Source organism: Ichthyophthirius multifiliis (genome assembly GCF_000220395.1).
Source record: "Ichthyophthirius multifiliis unplaced genomic scaffold scaff_1120509250192, whole genome shotgun sequence".
Taxonomy (NCBI): domain Eukaryota; phylum Ciliophora; class Oligohymenophorea; order Hymenostomatida; genus Ichthyophthirius; species Ichthyophthirius multifiliis.
In genome coordinates, this window is record NW_004086988.1 from 1 (window position 1) to 21,080 (window position 21,080).

The window sequence follows — 21,080 nt, forward strand, 5'->3', positions numbered from 1 at the left end:
ACCCCAACCCCAACCCCAACCCCAACCCCAACCCCAACCCCAACCCCAACCCCAACCCCAACCCCAACTCAAACAAATTTTTTTATTTATAAATAAAAATTAAAAAATTAAAAATATGAATAAAAATTTAAAATATATTTATATTTATATTTTTTATATATAAAACATAAAAAATTTATATAAAAATTAACAAATATAACTTTAATTTATTTATTAAATCTTTAATATTTTGATATTATTTTAATCAGTCTATTAACTTATTATATTTTTCTTTTTTTTATTCGACTTATTTTATATAAAACATTAACATTATCAATAAAAAATATATTCCTCCTAAAATTAAGCTACTTAAATATACAAAAGTACTTATTTTATCTAAAAAATCTTAAATTCGTTTTTTGCAACCTTAATTGTATTATGGAGGGCTATTATTGATATCTGAAAATATATAATAAGGAATATTATCACATATTCCACTACATTTAAAATATGTTTCAATAAAATTTGCTAATTTATCATAATAACGATATTATTCGGGTATAATTTAATTATATAATTAGCATTGCTAAACCTAATAAGGTAAAGAACTATCAGTCTATGAAAAATTCAGATCATTTTCATATATTTAAGGATTTTTAATATAGCATTAACATAAATCTTAACAAAATAGTTTAATTTAAGCTTGTTTATAAGCTTCATTACTATTATACAGCCATTCAAAATCATTATTTTAATTTTATTCACAATTTGCATCTTTAAATTATTAATATTAATTTTTATTTAAATAAATCAATGTTATTCCTAAAGCAATAAATAAAATACTTATTAGAAAAGAAAAAATTCTGCTTAAAAAAATACAACATTTACTACGAAAATAGACTCCACTTAACCCAAATAAACTCTAAGATATGAATAAACCTCCTAAAACAGATATTATATACATAATATACTATTGAAGGCTTTAATGTATGTATTCAAAAAGTGTTTTATATTCGTTTTTATAATTAAAATAAAATAAATTATTAAACCAGCTATAATTAAGCTTTTTATACTAAAAAAATTATAAAAGTTCTTAATAATTTTTAACAACAAGACATTTTAAATATATTTTATAAATTTATCCTTTTTAAAGATAATAATAATTATATTTATATATATTCATAATAATTCATATATATAATGAAAAATATATAATTATTATTTATTTAATATAATAAAAAATGTATAATTAAATATTTAAAACAAAAATAAATATAAATTTATTTTGATTAAATAATTTAATATTCTAATAGTAAAAACAATTTTTTAAAAGTTTATAGTTATATTAATACATTTTTAAATTTATATATTGAAAAAATAAAAATTTATTGAAGATTTTCATTTTTGTTTTTCATTATAATAATTATTTCTATTAATTTTATATTATAAATAACAGATTGAAATTAAATATCTTTAATAATATTTTCTAAAATAATTTTATTTTAAAATTATTCTAGAAATATAATAAAATTAACTTAATTACTTCTTTAATTAATAAAAGATAATTTTAATATATTTTATATAATCATTAAAATCATTTAATAAAACAATAAAAATATTTATTTTATAAAATATAATTATATATATAAAATAATGAGCATATATATAATATTATTTTAATTAGATTAAATATTTTTAATTTTAACAGATATTTTATATTTATAATATTGAAGTAATATAATTATTATTTCTTACATTGATTTGAAAAATTATTCTCATTTAAGTCAACTATGGTTGTAATAATAATTTAATTAATTATAATTAAAAAATTAATTTATTTTAATATATTTTAATGAAGAAAATTTATAATTCTTACGTTTAATTATTTTGCAAATAATATATTAAATTATAAAACTTTTATAGTTGATTTATAAATTAAAGGACAGCTAAATTTTTTGAAGATATAAAACATTAATTTAATAATGAATTATTTATTCATGCATAAATAAGAAATATTAAAAAAAATATATTAATTTGTTGACCAAAAAAAGAATACTAAAAAAACTATGAATGTATTTTTCAAAAAAGAATAATTTTTTTATTATTTATAAAAAAGTAGAAATGATAATTAAAAATTCTAAAATTATATTCATAAATTTTTTATTTGTAAATTTTCTGAATAATTAGAAATGCAAATTTACTATATGAATAAACAAATATTGCTTAATAACTAAATTAAGATTTCTCAATTAATATAATTAAACTGAAAATAGTAAAAAAAATCTTTAGATTATGGATAATCACTAACTTAAATAATATTATAATAAAAATAATTAAAATTTAAAATATTTTAAACTAGAAACTGATAATAGAAAAACTTCAATAAATAGTTAAACAAATCCCTTAAAAATAAAAATATATGTAAAAGAATAAAAATTGAAAATACATAAGATAATTATTAGTTTAAATAAGTATTATTATATTAAGATTTACCTAATAATGCAAAATATTATTTTTATTTTTAAAATGTAGTATTTCTTTATTCATAAATAATCATTATTGTATAAACATAATTATAAGTTAAAATTGATGTTGAATTAAATTATTTTGAATATAAAATAATTATATAAAATATATTATTATATTTTTAATTATTTATTTATAAATTAAATATATCATTTATTTAACATATTGTTTTTTTTACTAATTTTTTTTAAAATAATTGATAAAATTTTTAGCTAAAAAGATGACAATTATAAGTATTTTTTTTGAATAAAATAAAATAGGAACTTCCTTTTATTGCTAAAGCACTTAAAAAATATAATGCTTTTAAATCCATAATTAATTTAAATTAGATGAAAACCAATTCTTAAAAATATTTAATTAATTTGAAGAAATAACAGCTTTAATTATACCTTAAAATTTTTCTTTATATATTCTAGAAGCATTAAAAATATATTTTTGTGAAGAAAGGTGTATGAATGTAAAGATAAGCAAAATTTAACTTCAAGAATATTAACAGAATAGCATAATGGATAAACTTTATAATATAAACTATAATGAAATTATTGAAAAAGATTTATATTTATAATTAATATTTGATTTTAATGAAACTTAAAAGTTAAAATCTTTATCTGGATTATTATGTTTTTTATTTAACAGCTAAATAATAAATAAAAGAAACTTTAGTATAAAAGATATAAAAAATAATAATAACTAATTCGAACAAGTAAACTATAATAGATAGACTTTACATTATTTAAGTGTTTTTAAAGATGATATGCATCCTTCTCTTATTAAAGGAAAAGGAAAAGCTAAAGAAGGATTTTCTTTATTTATGATTTTCGAGAAATTCGCCTGTACTAAAAATGGAAAGAAAAAGCTTAAATAAATCTTCTTTACACCTACTTATAATAAAGAAATTATTCTAGTAAATTTATTTTATATATTTTATTAAAAAATAATCTAAATTATATTAGAAAAGATAAGAAACTATAGATTTTTTTTTTGATTTAAAATAAGAAAAGTTAAGAAATATAAAAAAGAATTTGTAATAATGTACTGATTTTTCTTAAATAATCGATAAGCTTAAAAACGTATAAATGAATTATGAAGATTGGAGAAGATTAAAATTAACGATTGAAAGTAGTTTAAATTTAATTTTCCTTTTAAAAAATGAGCATAATGTTTAAAATACAATTTTTATGAGCACTTTTGATGAAAATGCTTATTCGAAAATTACACTTTTAAATGCTTTCTTAGATGAAAATTTAGAATTTGAATTAAAAAAAGGTGAAATTAATATAAGAAAAGGAATAGTTGAAGAATTAGATAAATTAATCGAATTAAATGAAGGATTAAATTAAACTTTGGAGTCTTTTACTTAATAGGAATATTCTAAATTATGTTTAAATGGGAATTTTAATTCTAAAGTACTTATTTAGTATTTCCCTTAATTAGGATTTTATGTTGGCATTTAAAAAAATAAATAAAAATTTTTACATTCTTCTTCTAAATTAATTTTGTCAAAATAGTAAACTTCTGTTCATGATAAGTCTTTGCTTACTATTAAAGTTTATTTTTTATAATAAAAATAAATATAAATTTATAAATATTTATTTATTTAAATAAAAAAATAAAAGGAGGAAGATGAAGAAAAAGAAGAAGATAAAAATAAAGATGAAGAAAATGCATCGAAATAAAATTATTTTACTGAAGATGAAAATGAAGATGAAGATGAGGATGAAGAGGAAATAACAGAAGAAGGAAATTAAAAATTAATTAAAGAATACGGCTTGAACTAAGATTACAAATACTCTTTTTAATTAAAAGATGCACTCTTATTTAAATGTGATATATGCGTAGATTTAGATTTACAATATGGTGATATTCAAAGTAAAATAATAGACATACAAAGAGAAATATTAAGAGAGATAGAATTTGAAATAATCTAGAATAAAGACGAACTAAATCATATTAATGAGTTTTTAGGAGAACTAGATGTTTTTTTACTTTTTTTCTAGGCTGTTAAACATACAATTTACGAAAACCAGAAATAAGCGAAAATTCATGTATCATTTTAATGGAATGTCGAAATATACTAATAGAGTTAATAATAAATGAAAAAAAAGAATATGTAAGAAACAATTTTATTGTATATAATTATGTAGATTAATATGATGAAAAAACATTTTCTTTTTAAATTCTAAATAAAACTTTTTCAAATAAAATTACATTTTTAACTGGTCCAAATTATTCAGGAAAAAGTGCTTTTTTAAAAACTGTTTTTTTTTTTTTTTTTTTTTTTTTTTAAAGCATAAAAAGGTAGGCATTTGTTGCTATTTAGCTCATTTAGGATGCTTTGTTCCTTGTAGATTTTCCAAAATTGGACTTTTGGATGGAATTTATTGTTAAAGTAATATGGTAAGTTCTATTCTTTCTTTTATAGGGGAAGGTGAGGATGAACTGAAGAGTTTAAATTATATTATTTAAAATTCTACTAATAGATCACTAATACTTCTTGATGAATTAGGAAAAAGTAATATCAATCTATTTATAAATAAAAATATAAATATATTTTTATAATGAAGATTTAAAATTAAAAGAAAGCATATATTTAAATTTTAATTTAATTAGTTATTTTAGTTAAAAACACATTCAAATAAACATGGATTTCGAAAAATTTAAACAGGATAATTAAAATTAAGATTATATGAAATTGAAATATGAAAGCACTCCCACATTAATAATGGCAAGTCATTTAAATTAGCTTTTTAATTATTAGGAATTTCAGGAAAATTATTTAGTAAGATTTCTCCATATGAACGTTATTATTGAAGAAAAAATTGATAGTAATAACTCATATATAAAAAAAATTAAATAATTATTTGCTTTAAAACCTGGTGTTCAAAGAAAAAGCTATGCTGTATTAGTTGCTTAAAACATTCTTAATAATAAAGAATTTCTAAAAAGACTTGAATAAATTAATGAATAAGTATTGAAAGGAATTTTAACTATTGAACCTTTGGAAGAAATACAAAATGCTTATTTATAAAAAGTATAAAAATTAATAGAATAAATAAATAATAAAATATAAAAATGTTGATTTGTGTTATTGTAATTATTTTTTTAAAAATAAACATATTTATACTCATTTATCAACTAATTCTATGTATCATCTATATTATTCAGGTTATTTAAAGTTTAAATTTGACATGTATGCAAGTAAAGTAAAAATAAGACCATCTGAAATAGATTTTGATTAAAAAATTTAATTATTTTTAATATTATTATTTAACATTACATAAAAAAAGATTAAAGTATATTTTTTAAAAGAAAAAAATTAATACTTAAACTTAATTAAATTAAATTTAATATATATTTATTTGAAAAAAAAAAAAAAAAAAAAAAATTTAAGATGTCTAAGATGATTTATATTAAAATGTTTTAAGAAACCCAATAAGGGCTAAATCAGCAATACATAAGTTTTTTAACACGCAGTTCTTCTTTTAATTAAGATATGCCAGCCTATCTTTTTCTTTAAACTTCCAAACCATCAAAAAAGCAATCTCTGAGATTTTTATTAGTCACACCATGAAAAGAATCACAAACGTTAGGAACAACTTCGGCTATTTAATTCGCGAAAATCATTACACTTTCTTCCAATTCTTCAATTATGAGTTGAAACAAATACGATAATTGCCATTATTTTTCTTCTAGCAATCATAGGATTTACTTTTCCATATTTATAAAATTAAATTTATATATTTTTAATAATATTATATTTACCTCTATTCATATTTTAACCAATAATTTTAAGGCCAGCTTCTTCAAAGCCTTAAGCTAAAAAGCTCAAATTTTTATAATAGTATATTCTAAAACAGAAGTATCTAATTGTTTTTGAATTTTCAAATTCTCCAATTCATATTAATTTAATGCTTTTATTAATTCTTGTTCTACTATTGCCTCATATTTAGATATTTTTGCAGCTTCTAATAGTTTTTGGCTTATAATATTTATTTTGGGCATTCTTTCTATAGGGTCAACTACCTTTTTATTAGAATCCTTTTTTAATATAAGTAATTTAAATATAAATACTTTTGTAAAATAAATATAATTACAAACCAAAATTATATTTAAATAAGAAATTCTAATGAAACAACTTAAAGCTTAATGTTTTTTAACTGGATAAAAAAATACAGCAAGTAAAATATTACTATCTTCTCCTTCAAATTTTTAATTTGATATTTTTTCTATTTCTTTTAAAGTATAAATCTAATTGCTTTTATAATATACTTAGTCTTTTATAGATATATATATATTAAATTATATCTTTATACTAGCAATATATGCTTTTCTATAATAATTTTTAATAAATAATCTTATTAATTTTAATATTTAAATTTGTTATAATATAAATCATTTAAATAATTTAAACCTATATTAAATAAAGATTCCTACGATAGATTATTTTTTTTATTATTTGATAATACTTTTCATAATTTTAACTTTTTTTTTGCATATTCTTTTCTATTCTTGCAATTTTATGCTTTACTTTTATTTGTTTTTTAAAAATTATATTGTTTAGTACAATAACTTTTTTCTCGAATCGTAGTATACATAGTATTTAAATTATTTATTAATTATTTAATTTATTTTAAAGCGAAATTTTATATGTTAATTACACTTTTTATTCTTAATTATATTAAATAAATATAATTTGTACATTTATTTTAACTATTTATTGGTCAAAATATTATAATTTATTAAGATTTTTAATAAAAAATAAGTAAATTTTAAATTAAATATTTTTTTTTTAATTTTTTAAAATAAATAATTAAAATCGTTAAATCTTTAAAAATACTAATATTTTTAAATTATATAATTTAATTTAAAAATATTAGGATTTTTAATAATATATTTATTTTAAACATAATCAAAAAATATATTTATTTATTTTAACAAAATAATTATATTCTTTAATTATTTCATTTAAGGCAGTTAAGAATATTTAAAATTTTTTTTTTATACTCATCAAATTAAAATTTATAATTTAAATATTAATTAATTAAATTAATTATTTATAATATTTATTATACGTGTAGTTTAAATTAAATTATAATTTAATACAATTATACATTATTTATTAATTATAAATATATATTATAATTAATATTATTAATTTAATTTTATATATTATAATAAATTTTATTTTTTTATTGCTTTAAATGTTTTATAAAAATATTTAATCCTAAAATTTTAATGAATTAAAAATACAAAAAATCATTCTAATTATAGAAATAAATATATTTTATGATAATTTATTTTATTATTTTATCATTATATATTAAAAACACAGAAAAATTTTAAAAAATAATAATAACAAAATATATAATATTATTTATAATAAATAAAAAAATGAATTAATAATAAATTGAACAAAGGGTTATTAACTTTGATTTTTAATAGAGATATATAAAATAAATTTAAAATCAAGAAAAGAAAAAATTTTAAAATAAAAAGAATGAATAATTTTTAAAAATACACAAATAAGCAGTAAACGATTAAGTAAATTTAGTAATATTTCATTTTATAAAATTTTTTATATGCTTTATTGCTTTATATAATAAAAACTAATAATGTGATAATGAAGATTTTATTTATTGGTTACAAATAATATAATTTGTTGAAAAGTTAAGCATGCTTCATTATATAATCACTATAATTGTATTTATACAGATATAAATACCATACGAAACAATACTTATATTCCTTATTATACAAAAAAAAAAAATACTTAAAATTTAAAAATTGATTAATTTAGCTCTTAAATAATTGATTATTTAATTAAAAAATGCTTCTTTCTTAAATTCATGAATTTTATTTTCACAAAAATTATCAACTTCTTTATTTAAGGTATGATTGCTATTGGAAATTATATATATATGATATCAGAGCCTTTATAATTATAATAATGTGATAAATGTAAACTAATTGTAAATATAATATATATTTTTTAATAAAACATAAGTTAACTTTGTATAATATGCTGTTTTTATTAGTTTATTTATTGGATATGTATTTCAAGCTGCATTTTTAGCTTGCTTTTTAATGGGTATAGCTTCTTTAATTATTTATATTCCAACTATAAGTTGCTATATAGTTTTTGCTCTATATAAATAATTAATTAATTATTTTAAAATAAAGGTTCATATTATTAATCATTTATCAATTCTAAATTTTTTATCAATATAAAATATAAAGGAAATCAAAAAAGAAGTTAAAAAGATTATTATTTGTCCTTAAATATAACTAAATATTAGTGAATGTACGATTTGTATGGAACCCTATTTGGATAAATAAGAAATTATTTAACTGCCATGCAATAATTTGTAATATTTAATATTTTTATAAATATTTTTATTTAAAAAGACATCACTTTCATTCAAAATGTATCTTAAAATGGTTTTAGTACAATTTAAAATGTCCTATATGTAGAAATTAAGTTTATTTATAAAAATGAAAAAAAAAAATATATATATAATATTTTAATAAATATTAACAGATATCAGTTTATTTTATATATATTATTATTTATCTGTTTTAATTTAAAAAATTGAAAAGAAGAGTTTCAATTACTTATAAATTCATATATTTATTTAAAAATTTTGAATATGATTTGAAAATAAAAATAGAAGTTTTTTTAGTAATAAATTTTATTAATAAAAATTTAATATTAAATAAAATATGTAAATAATTATATAAATATAATTTATAATTATTTTTACGTTTATATATATTTAAAATATAACATATTTTAAATTACATTTCATTTAAAATAAAGTACTTTTCCATTTAAAAACAAAACTGCAATAAAGTCGAAATGATTAAGTATACAGACAGGTGTTATATTATCCATTTAAAATAAATTAAAATTTTTAATATTTTCATTTAATGAAATATTATTTAAATTAATAACTTTTAAATTCTCTTAAGAAAACAAATTATTAAAATAAATTTTATTATTAAAATAAAAAGGAATAAACATACCAAACATATCAAAGTATAATATAATTTATTTGTTTTTTTCAGTTTTAATTAAATCTCCTGTTTAATTATTCTAAAAATAAATACTATCATTTTATCCTTCAATAATACTCAAAATTTTCACAAATCCAAAACGAATCTGAATACAAAATTTCATCTAAAAATTAATTTTAATTCTAATTATTTTCCAAAATCTGCTAATTTTTGACAAAATCCCAAATCGAGTAAATTCCGTTTGCGAAGTTAATATAGAGAAAATTACTATCAACAGAACAAGAGAAAATTTCATTTGTAAAAGAAATATTTCTAATTATTTTTTTGTTAAAAATATTAATAATCTAAATTTAAGAAAAATCAGTTATGACAATAAAAAAATGTCTTTTCTTTACATATTTTATATCAACAATATTTTTAGAAGAAAAAATGAATTCCCTTTTCATTTTTTTCTCCAAATAAATTATTTCTAAAACTCCTTCTTCTAATAAAGTATTTCCTTTATAAATATGAATTCCTATACTTATTTAATTACTTATTTCCAGGTTTATAAGTTTAAAAATAGGACTTTAAATTTCTATTTATTGGATATATATATTTTCTATAATATCATAATGATAAATAATATATGAATTACAACTAAAACATAAAGTATTGTCATCTATTTTAACTATATTTAAAATTTAAAAATCATTTCTCAAATTATTCATAGGTATGTTATCACATATGTTTGCTGTTTTGGATAATTAACCTATAAATTTTTATATATTGAAGCTTTATGACGATTATAAAATTCCTAATAAATTATTTGATTATGTAATTATTTCACTTATATGGAGTTTTTAATTTTATTTATTTTTTTCAATCGAAATATTGTTATAATATAGAAGTAATTTCTATTCAACTGTTTCTAATCTGTTTTAATTAAAATCAAGCTTTTTTATTTTTTCAAATTATTTATAAAGGGAATTTTATATTTAGGAAGTCTGAATTATATTTTTAGAGTTAAAAGTTTAAATTAAATGCTTTTTTTATAAAAAAGATTGTGAGTTTAAAATGCATTTAGAACAAAAAAAATTTTGGCATTTTTCACAAAAATAAATCTGTTATTTTTTATGTTTTTAACAAATACTCATTAATATTATTTTTAATAAAAAAATAATAAATTATTATTTTTTTATTTTTTTATATACTATATATAACAAAAAATTAAAAAATGAATTAATCCATTACTTCAGAAAATATTGAAAACAATCAAAAAATTAAAAAAAATACTGATGACCTTGAATTATCACATCAAAAAAATTCAGAAACTCCAAATATTCTGAGCCCCTAATCTTAAAGCGAATAACAGTATTTTAATGAAAAAAATGATTTTTATGATTAATAAGATGAAGAGGAAGAAGTATATAAGCAATTTCATTTGTCATTTTAATAATGTGATAAACACTAAAATGATTCTTAAATTTCTTCAATAAATTGTTAAGATTCAGCATTCGACATACAAATTAATAAAAATAAATAATAAAATAGTATAGAAAATACATAAATATAGGCATTAAATAAAGAAACTGAAGAATTTTTAAAGAAAATTTAAGAATTAGAAATTTAAAATAAAACTTATGTTTAGAAGATAGGCATATTTAAAGAATAAGTACAAGTTATAGGTAAAATTGATTTTGAAATAAATTAAAAACTAAGTATCTTAAAATAAAAAAATGAAGATTTATAAAAATAATTAAACTTAAATTAAAATTTAGAAAATATAAACATAAAATTAAAAGAAAAAGAAAAATTAAATAAAAATAAGTTCTCTTATATAGAAAATAGTGAAAGCATATCAAATTAAATAATAGAAAATTAATAATTAAAAAAAGAAAAAAATCAAATAAAAGTTAAACTTTTAATTTCATCTATTTAAGATTTTATATAATGTTCATAAGAATTGAATTAAATTTCAAAAGAAGTTCTTATTGCTTATACTCCTTAATAAATGCAACATAAACTAAATAATAAAATTAAATCAATTGAAATAAATTAGTAGATATATATTAAAGCTATTTATAAATAATTAGATAACTTTATTTTTTCATTAAATAATTGAATAATAAATTTTTTTGTTTTATTATTATTTTTTTACTTTATAGTTGTTATTATTATTATTTTTTAATATTTTTTTAATTCAATATTTCTTTTATTTAACTAGAAAAATTTAATATATTTAAAATATTTTAACATATAATTTATTTTTCAATTATTTTTAAATTTAATTTTTTAATTTGAATGTTTTTTTTTTATTAAAATAAATAACTAAATGTAAATATAATAATAATAAAAAAAATTAATTATTCTTTTTAAAATTTTATCTTTAAGAAATAATATAATTTTTAAATTTTTTTTCTACTTATACTTAACATATAAATTAAAAAGGTATAAAATAAGAGATATAGAAATAATTCATTTAATAATATAAATTAAAAAATATTTCATTTATACATAAAAATATATTTTTTAATAAAATAAATATATAAAAATAAAAAATAATTATATTAATAATTAAAAAAAATGTAAAAAAGTTAAATCCACACAATTGAATAATAGAACACGTTAATAAAAGCCAAAAAAAAAAATTAGAATAATCATGCATATTTAGGAGCAATGTCCGGGTTAATATCGAGTACCGTTTTGCATCCATTAGAAGTTGTAAAAATAGGCATAATAATAAATCCGATGAAAATTGAAAATATAGAAAAAGTAAATGTTATTAGATAAATATTAATAGTAGGAAAACATATACATTAAACTGAAGGATTAAAAGGGTATTTTAGAGGATTATTACCCGAAATATTAAGAGCAACATTAAGTACAGCAATTTATTTTCATATTTTGAAAGAATTAGAACTATTTTTTAAAACCAAACAAGCAATAAGTGATGATTAATATTCAAGTTTTATTTCCTCAGCAATTGCTAGAATGGCTGCAGCTTATTTCACTAATCCACTATCAGTGGTTGCTTCAAGAATAGAAGTGCCAGGATTTCATGTATATAAAAACATGTTTGATGGGATTAAAAAAATATATAAATATGAGGGAATCGGATAGTTTATGAAAGGTTCATGGACATCATCTGCTAAAGAAGGCCCTTTTGCTGGGACTTATTATGTTTTATATAAAAACATTAAATAAATGTTCAAAGATTCGAATATTCATTATACATAAGTTTCTATGATTTCAGGTATGGTTTCTGGTATTGTTGCTACAACGGTTTCTCATCCTTTTGAAATTATTAGGGCTAGATTACAAATTATGAGCAAGTTTGAAAAAAATCCAGCGTATTAGTATTCAGGTATCTTCGATGCTTTCAGAAAAATATATATTTATGAAGGTTTTACAGGATATTATAGAGGTTTGGCTCCTAGATTAGTTAGAAAACCTTTAGCTAATACTTTAACTTTTGGAATTTTCGAATTCTTTCATAATACTTTTAATTATACAAAGTGGTGATTCTTTGGTTTAAATGCTTTTTATTTTATTTTTCTTTTTCTTGTTTTATTTATTTCATAAAATATATTTTAAATCATTAATTTTTATTAAACTAATTTTGATAAAAAATTAAAATTATTTTATTTTTATATATTAATACCTAAATATGTTATAGTTTATATAAAAATATATTTTTATTGGTTTTATATTTAAATAAATAAAATATAAATTAAAAATAAGCATATTTTATTGTATAAACTTATAAAATGTATAAATTATATATTTATTATTAATTAATTAATTAAATTAAATTAATTTTAAATGCCCAATAAAATTCTTTGTCTAGAAATGTTTTTTTTCTTTTAAATTTAATGATTATATCGATTTTTTATTTATTAAATTTAATTAAAAATTTTATAAATTTTTATTTGAAATAATCAGTAAAAAAAAAATTATTATTATAATTATGATTTCGTTGGTTTTTTTATAACAAATAATAACATAAATATATTAAATTAAATATTTTTATATAAATTAACTTATTCAATAAAAAATATGAGCAAATTAATATATAAAGTTTTAATTTTATATAAATTTAATAAATATTTTATTATTTTAATTTTATATATAATATAAAAAAACAAAATATTTAATATTTATTATAATTACATTATAAAATGTTTATATATTAAGAAAAACTTTTCAAAGAAATTTTATTTATAAATATAGAATTAATTATTATAAAAAAATTTATTTTTATATTTAAACATTTTTATTTAATTAATATATTATTAAATTTAGTATTTTCTAATAAAATAAAAGATTTTTTTTTATATAATTAATTTATTACTTTTTAATCTTTAAAATAAATGAAATACGATGAACTGAATATTGAATTAACTCAAAAAGCCCAAAATGACTAAAATTATATTCGATACATAAAGTGGTTAAAAGATGGTGGTGCAATATTTGATAATATAGAATTTCCTGTAGCATTTGGCCCTACAGGATACATAGGAGTAATAGCAAAAGAGGAAATACCAGCAAATAAAGTATTTGTGGCAATCCCTAATAATCTATTATTAAGTACATACCTAGTTGAATAAAGCGAATTAAAAGTAATTTTGGAGGAAAATCCTCATTTGTTTGATCTAGATGAAGATGACGATGCTTAATTTAATAAATTAGCATTATATTTAATGAAGGAAAAAATAAAAGGCGAAAATTCATTTTGGTATCCATATTTATAAATAGCTCCTGAGAGTTTTACACTTTTAGATTGGAAAGAAGAAGAAGTGCAAGAAATAGGAGATCATTACTTATATTTATAGTATAGAGAATTTAGAATATCAGTATTTTTTTTATAAAAAATAAAAAAATAAAAAATATGTTTAAAAGATGTTCGCAAAATACAATGATTTTGAAAAAACTTTAAAAAAATATCCAAAAGAAATTTTTTCAATAGAAAAACTTAACTATTAATTATTCAAGTGGAGTTATTAATTTTGCATTACAAGGTGTTACGGATGGAATTTTCCATATACCTTGCTAGTTCCTTTAGCAGATGCATTCAATCATTCAAAAGATGGGAATATAAATTTAATTTTTAACCGAAAAACAGAAAACGGGCAATTAAAAAACCCAATAACTATATTTTAAAAAATAAAAAAGTCGATTTTTCAATTTTCCAAGAATTCATATATTCCTAAAATGAACTTGAGAAGATTCATTTGACTCCAAATATTAAAAAAGACTATATTTTTTCAAATAAACAAATTTTTAAAAATAATAATAATCAAGATTTTGATGAAAAAAAATATATTAAAATTGTTAACGGATACTTTATTAAAAACGGTTAGAAAAATATTTGGGAATTACCTTATTTTTCGACTACTGAAACAGAAGAAAATGATTAATGTGAAAGTGATGAAAACTTAGAAAAAACGAAAAACTTTAATCTTTAAAAATTAAAGAAAGTATTATTGTTTAATAGAATTTGTAAAAAAATACATAAGAAGATACCCGATATGAACTTATAGAAAATTTTAAAGAATACTCTTAAGAAATTCTTCGAGAAAACAAATACAAAAATTCACTTTTAGAATAAAAATGGGACTGGTACAACCCTTAAGATAATAACAATTACTTTACAGTAAGTAATGCGAAAAAAATATGTAAAAATTAGCAAATTTACCATTGTTATGGCCGTAGAAATAATAGATATTTATTAAATTGGTATGGGTTTTGCATGGAAAATAATCCGTATGATTCTTTTCCATTTAGAATTTTTTTAAAAGAAGAAAATCTAAAACAAAGCCTTTTTATAGGATATATCACTGAATTTTAATAAGAAAAAGGACTCATTCCTTTTCTAGGGGTTGATAGAAATTTCGAAGATTTTACTAAGGAATTTAGACTCAAAAAAACTAAAGTCTGTTTGGATTTTTTATCTTTTTTAAGATTCAGAGTTTTAAAAAAATAAAATAAAAATATTAAAGTTACTGTACCTAGTAGTATTCAAGTCGAAATTTATATTTTTAAAGAATGTTGTATTATATTTGAATTAATTTTGGATTTAATAAATTAATAAAGATGCTAAAGCTAATAATTATTTGCTATTATTTTAAGAGAAGAGCATTTAGATATTATAAAAACTCATATTAATTTATCAAAACTTATTATGGAAATTCTAGCTTCTGTTGAAAGTACTTAGAATTTAAAATCGGCTGTTTAAAATTTTTATGAGAAATGGGAAACTAATGAAGAGTAATATAACAGTAATAGAGAAAAAATTAGGCATTATATACATATGCTATATTTTGGAATATTTAAATAAAAAAATTGAATTAAATATTTATTTTAAAATAAATATTTTATAAAGTAAAATGTAAAATAAATATATATTTTTTACTTTTTAATAAAAATTAAATAATTATAAGTATATTTACTTGTATTATAAATATTAGGTATTTAATTCAAACAAAATATATAGTAAAAATGTAAAAATATAATGTTTTTAAACAAAAACTATTTAAATAATAAAAAAAATTAATCAAAAATAAACACAAAAGGAAATAATTAAAAATATAAAGTAGAAATAAAAAAGTAGATGAAACAATTAACAATAAATAATCAAAAAAGATTGCATAGATATAATTTGATATGATTTTATAAATAAGAAGAAAATGTAAAAAAAAAAAGTTTAATGATGCTTGAATATTACTATAAGAAATCAAAATTATCTTTATATTTTAATTTAAAATTTTAGAATTTTAGAATTTTTTTATGAATATATAATAAATTGCTAATCTCTTATTTTTTTTATTATATAAAATAATACTTAAATATTATTTTTATTAATAGAAATAAAATATAATTAATTTATTAAAGGTTTGATTTTTTTTTTTTTTAAATTAATATTTTTATTAATATTAAAAAAATTTAAAAATAATAGAGTTATTTAATTTGATTCAATAGACTATATAATGGATAAAATTAGTTTAAATTAATTAATTATATTGCTTAAAATATAATATTAAATTAATTAAAATATGAATTATAAGAATTAGCATTCTCTAGAAAGTAGTTACATTTATTTAATTAAATGTTATGAAAATAAAAATGAAAATGTTTAAAAATAATATTTATTTATAATAATAAAAATTATGAATATTATATTATAAATAAAAAATAATATTTTATTTAAAATTATCATATTATTATTATAAATATAATTTAAATTTAAATATATTATTATTTAATATATAAAATATATATATATTTTGTAAAATATATATAATCAAAAATATTAATTAATAAAAGAATAAAATAAATAGGTATAATTAAAAACATTAAATTATATTAAATTAATATAAAAATTTAAATATTTTAAATAATATTATTTTATATTTTTATTTTTTTTATAATTTTTTTTTTTAATAATTTTTTTATATAAATAGCTTTATTTATTTATAAACTTCATATATTTCTTGTTTTTTTATTTTATTAAAAATAATATTTTAAATTATTATAAAAAAAAAATAAAAAAAATAATATATATAAAAAATGATCAAAAAAATAACCTCATTAATTACTATTTTTGCTATTGTAGGAACTATAGCTTATGTTTTCAACTCTGAAAACTTTTAAGATAACCATTTACTTAAAAAACTTTAAAAAAACTTAAAATAACCCTTTAATCTTAATGCTTTCTCATATGGTTAAAGCTCTAATTGCATTAAATACTGTACTGATATTGGTGGAGTAAACTGTTTAAACAATGGATAAGCTCACTGTTGCAAAGATAAAGCATCATGCATTTAAAATCCAATTGTTAAAACTAGCTTTTTATGTGCTGATACTCATATTCATTCTAAATTTACTACTATTACCAGCTAATCATAATGCGAAAAAGCTAACACAAACGAAAACCCAAAACCAAACACAAACGCAAACGCAAATATTTTAAAAGTTGGATTGATATTATTAGCTCTTTTAGCATTATTATTCTGATTACAAAAAATATTTTATAACAAATAAATATTAAATTTCTATATTATTTATTTTTATTTTTCTTTAAATTTTTTTTTCTATCATATAGTAATTAATTATATATGTATTTTTATATATTCATTTTTAATATAATAAATTCTTCTTTCACTAATTGAAATATATTTTGATCATAAAAAAGAATTTTTAAATAATAAAAACATAAATATTTTTATTCATTTTATTTTTATTTTATTTTATTTTATTTTATTTTATTTTATATTTTATTTTTATTTTTATTTTTATTTTTATTTTTATTTTTATTTTTGTTTTTATATTTATTCTTATTATTTTCTAAAATTAATTTTTATATACTTTTTTACTTAAATATAATATTATATTGAATAAAAAAATAAATGATAATTTCTTTCAAAACAAAATAATAATACTTAATGAAAAATAAAAAGCCTTTAAAATAAATCCAAAGGTAATAGTCTTCTAAATGTAAAACACATCACTCTAAACAATAAATTTATTATTATAAATATTTTAAATATAAGAAAAATGCTCAAATTTTAAATGAGTTTTATTCATATAGCTAATCACACTATATCCAAATCTATCATCCACTATTTAAGAATTTTTAGAGTTTTAATAATATTAAGGACTATCATATATAGCCCCTGTGCTTCCATCAATAACATAGACAGGAGCTTTCGGGTTATTATAAATATAACAAATTTCATCATTACAATCTGAATCCTTAGTAAATTAGGGTTCTCCATCATAAATAGGATGATGTCTTTCATAGGCATGAATATGTCCACCTAAATACAAATCGACTTTATATTAAACAAAAAGATCTTCCATTTTTTAGAATTAGTTACTGTATTAACCACAATTATTCCAAACTTACAAACTACAATGCAAAGGAATATGTGAGTAAATTACTGCAAAAGAATAGTTTCATCGAATATTTTACAAAGTATATTCCATTTTATTCAATAAAGTCTACATTTTTTCCATCTATATAATTTCTTTTGCTAAAATCATCGATAAAAGCCATATCAAATCCATTAAATCCTATGAATAATACATCTCCTACCGCCCAAGTATAATAATCGTTATCTGGACCTGGGTTTCTGTAAAACTAATTGTAAAATTCATACATATTTCCTTTATCTTCATGATTTCCAGCAATTGAATTAAAGGCTATTTCATTAAAATAAGTTTCAGTTTCTTTCATAAATTTTAGTCCTTTTTCTCCATTAAGGTCATGAAGGTCATAACCGTAATCTCCTCCCCCAATTATAGATACGAACTTATCTTTTTATTTTAAAAAAAATATTTTTATATTTTTATATTTATTTTATTTACCATTGTTTTATTATTAATGTTTTTTTAAAAAACTTAAAACAGGAGAAGTAGTATCAAAGTCAGCTACAAATGCGACTTAAAATTATTAGTATTGCTATATAGTAAGATGAAAGTAATTAAATGGTCCTTTGACTCCTACAGTATTATCATCCTTTTAATACACAAGATCATATTTAAAGTATTCATTTGATCTAAAATTTTCTGCATTAATTTTAATAGAATGAAAATATACATTCATTTATTAGTCTTTCTTCAAATTTTATGTTAATAATTATTATCTTTAAGCCCAAGGAATACTCCTAATATCTTGTTTTGAAGAATCCAATACTTGCAAATTCATTTTCTTAGGTTATTAAGAAGACTGAGCTACTAAGTAGTTAGTATACGTATTAATTATTAATTTATTTTCTTTACATTCATTAGTTGTAAAATAAGTTACTTCATAATGGTAAGTTGGATTCGATATTTGAGGATTGTATTTGTCACCTAAATTTACTTTTACACCTTAAGGTTAACATTTTTCAGCTGTAACATTTACTAAAGAATTCGCTAAATAAAATAAAATAATATGTAATCCAAATAATTAAATCATTTTAATTTTAAATAAAATTATAAAGTCTAATTATATAATATTTTCTAATAAAATTTATAAAAGAAATTAAATTATTTAAATAATATTTTATTTTTATATTAATTAAAGTAATTGTCATATAAATTTTATAAGTAAATATATATTAATCGATACATTTTCATTTAATTTTAATAGTATATTTAAATAAAATTAAATACAAACCAATAAGGAATAAAAACCGAAATATTTATAAATAACAAATATAAGTTTAGGTTGCTTTATTAAAAAAAGTTCTATAAAAATTGATTTAGTTGAAGATTGAAATATTAAAAAAACAGACCCACGTACTTTGATTTTTAATAATCTTTAAAAGGTACAGTCCTTGTTTCTCGTCATTAAAAAAAAAAAAAATATTTTAAAATATAATAGAAAAATTAAAAATATCCTTTCTAATTGATAGAAAATATTGAAATGGCAGGAATTGCAACAATTAGTGATTATAAAAAAGATCAAACTTAAATGGTTAAAAATATTTAAAAAGAAATTATGAATTTAATTTACTAATTGAAAATATCCAAATCGATTATGCAGCTTTGTGTACGATTTTTAATAAAATTTATTTATAAAAAATAATTAAAATAAATAAAAATAACAACTTAAATTATGATTTTTATTTATTGTTAGAAAATTATCCTATGTATTTAATTTGAAAATCTTTAAGATAACTATTTATTAAAAAACTTCACTATATCATATATTTTTCTCATATGGTTAAAGCTCTAACTAAGTACATAAATTTTTATACAGATATATTAAAAAAATTAATTTAGAATAGATAAATATATAATTTCTATTTTATTTATATTTATTATATATATATTCATTATATTTATTTATTTTTAACTTTTATAAAATTAATTTTTCTATTAATATATTGATATATATTTAAATAATAACAAAATAATATATAAATAATTTCATTCTTAATAATTTTTAATTTTTTTTTATAATTTTAATTATTTTTTTAAAAATATAAAAATTATAATAAAATTCATACATATTTCCTTTATCTTCATGATTTCCAGCAATTGAATTAAAGGCTATTTCATTAAAATAAGTTTCAGTTTCTTTCATAAATTTTAGTCCTTTTTCTCCATTAAGGTCATGAAGGTCATAACCGTAATCTCCTCCCCCAATTATAGATACGAACTTATCTTTTTATTTTAAAAAAAATATTTTTATATTTTTATATTTATTTTATTTACCATTGTTTTATTATTAATGTTTTTTTAAAAAACTTAAAACAGGAGAAGTAGTATCAAAGTCAGCTACAAATGCGACTTAAAATTATTAGTATTGCTATATAGTAAGATGAAAGTAATTAAATGGTCCTTTGACTCCTACAGTATTATCATCCTTTTAATACACAAGATCATATTTAAAGTATTCATTTGATCTAAAATTTTCTGCATTAATTTTAATAGAATGAAAATATACATTCATTTATTAGTCTTTCTTCAAATTTTATGTTAATAATTATTATCTTTAAGCCCAAGGAATACTCCTAATATCTTGTTTTGAAGAATCCAATACTTGCAAATTCATTTCTTAGGTTATTAAGAAGACTGAGCTACTAAGTAGT

The 21,080-nt window shown here is 17.1% G+C and overlaps 6 protein-coding genes across 6 annotated transcripts, besides 20 other annotated features; 4 read left to right on the top strand and 2 right to left on the bottom strand. All coding sequences in view use genetic code 6, as the record gives it.

The window, feature by feature from the left end:
* Nucleotides 1-68: a microsatellite.
* A 176-nt stretch (nt 69-244) lies between these two features.
* Nucleotides 245-1,162, bottom strand: IMG5_055300 (hypothetical protein; the record flags this gene model as incomplete). The annotated part of the gene is made up of 1 exon (XM_004037289.1): nt 245-1,162. The coding sequence occupies one exon, from the start codon at nt 1,160-1,162 to the stop codon at nt 245-247; it is 918 nt and encodes a 305-aa protein (XP_004037337.1).
* A 1,428-nt stretch (nt 1,163-2,590) lies between these two features.
* Nucleotides 2,591-2,619: a microsatellite.
* A 640-nt stretch (nt 2,620-3,259) lies between these two features.
* Nucleotides 3,260-4,948, top strand: IMG5_055310 (hypothetical protein; the record flags this gene model as incomplete). Its single annotated transcript, XM_004037290.1, has 4 exons — nt 3,260-3,409; nt 4,014-4,052; nt 4,122-4,762; nt 4,795-4,948. 4 exons carry the CDS (start codon nt 3,260-3,262, stop codon nt 4,946-4,948), a joined length of 984 nt encoding a protein of 327 aa, XP_004037338.1.
* Nucleotides 4,125-4,169: a microsatellite.
* Nucleotides 4,193-4,228: a microsatellite.
* Nucleotides 4,764-4,790: a microsatellite.
* Nucleotides 4,949-6,887: 1,939 nt separating the features above from the next.
* Nucleotides 6,888-6,929: a microsatellite.
* A 402-nt stretch (nt 6,930-7,331) lies between these two features.
* Nucleotides 7,332-7,409: a microsatellite.
* A 4,626-nt stretch (nt 7,410-12,035) lies between these two features.
* Nucleotides 12,036-12,083: a microsatellite.
* A 114-nt stretch (nt 12,084-12,197) lies between these two features.
* Nucleotides 12,198-13,121, top strand: IMG5_055320 (mitochondrial carrier protein, putative). Its single transcript, XM_004037291.1, has one exon. The coding sequence runs from the start codon at nt 12,250-12,252 to the stop codon at nt 13,021-13,023; it is 774 nt and encodes a 257-aa protein (XP_004037339.1). The 5' UTR covers nt 12,198-12,249; the 3' UTR covers nt 13,024-13,121.
* Nucleotides 13,122-13,871: 750 nt separating this feature from the next.
* IMG5_055330 (SET domain protein) lies at nt 13,872-16,471 on the top strand (the record flags this gene model as incomplete). Its single annotated transcript, XM_004037292.1, has 2 exons — nt 13,872-14,354; nt 16,457-16,471. 2 exons carry the CDS (start codon nt 13,872-13,874, stop codon nt 16,469-16,471), a joined length of 498 nt encoding a protein of 165 aa, XP_004037340.1.
* A 42-nt stretch (nt 16,472-16,513) lies between these two features.
* Nucleotides 16,514-16,563: a microsatellite.
* A 72-nt stretch (nt 16,564-16,635) lies between these two features.
* Nucleotides 16,636-16,711: a microsatellite.
* Nucleotides 16,712-16,841: 130 nt separating this feature from the next.
* Nucleotides 16,842-16,901: a microsatellite.
* Nucleotides 16,899-16,948: a microsatellite.
* Nucleotides 16,899-16,949: a microsatellite.
* Nucleotides 16,904-16,951: a microsatellite.
* Nucleotides 16,915-16,954: a microsatellite.
* Nucleotides 16,917-16,951: a microsatellite.
* Nucleotides 16,955-17,030: 76 nt separating the features above from the next.
* Nucleotides 17,031-17,083: a microsatellite.
* Nucleotides 17,068-17,514, top strand: IMG5_055340 (hypothetical protein; the record flags this gene model as incomplete). Its single annotated transcript, XM_004037293.1, has 1 exon — nt 17,068-17,514. One exon carries the CDS (start codon nt 17,068-17,070, stop codon nt 17,512-17,514), a length of 447 nt encoding a protein of 148 aa, XP_004037341.1.
* Nucleotides 17,515-17,729: 215 nt separating this feature from the next.
* Nucleotides 17,730-17,839: a microsatellite.
* An 83-nt stretch (nt 17,840-17,922) lies between these two features.
* On the bottom strand, nt 17,923-21,041 carry IMG5_055350 (ser thr protein phosphatase family protein, putative; the record flags this gene model as incomplete). The annotated part of the gene is made up of 2 exons (XM_004037294.1): nt 17,923-18,816; nt 20,704-21,041. Coding segments are annotated over 2 exons (858 nt in total), but the record flags the coding sequence as incomplete, so codon positions are not given.
* Nucleotides 20,294-20,336: a microsatellite.
* Nucleotides 20,425-20,465: a microsatellite.
* Nucleotides 21,042-21,080: the final 39 nt, after the last annotated feature.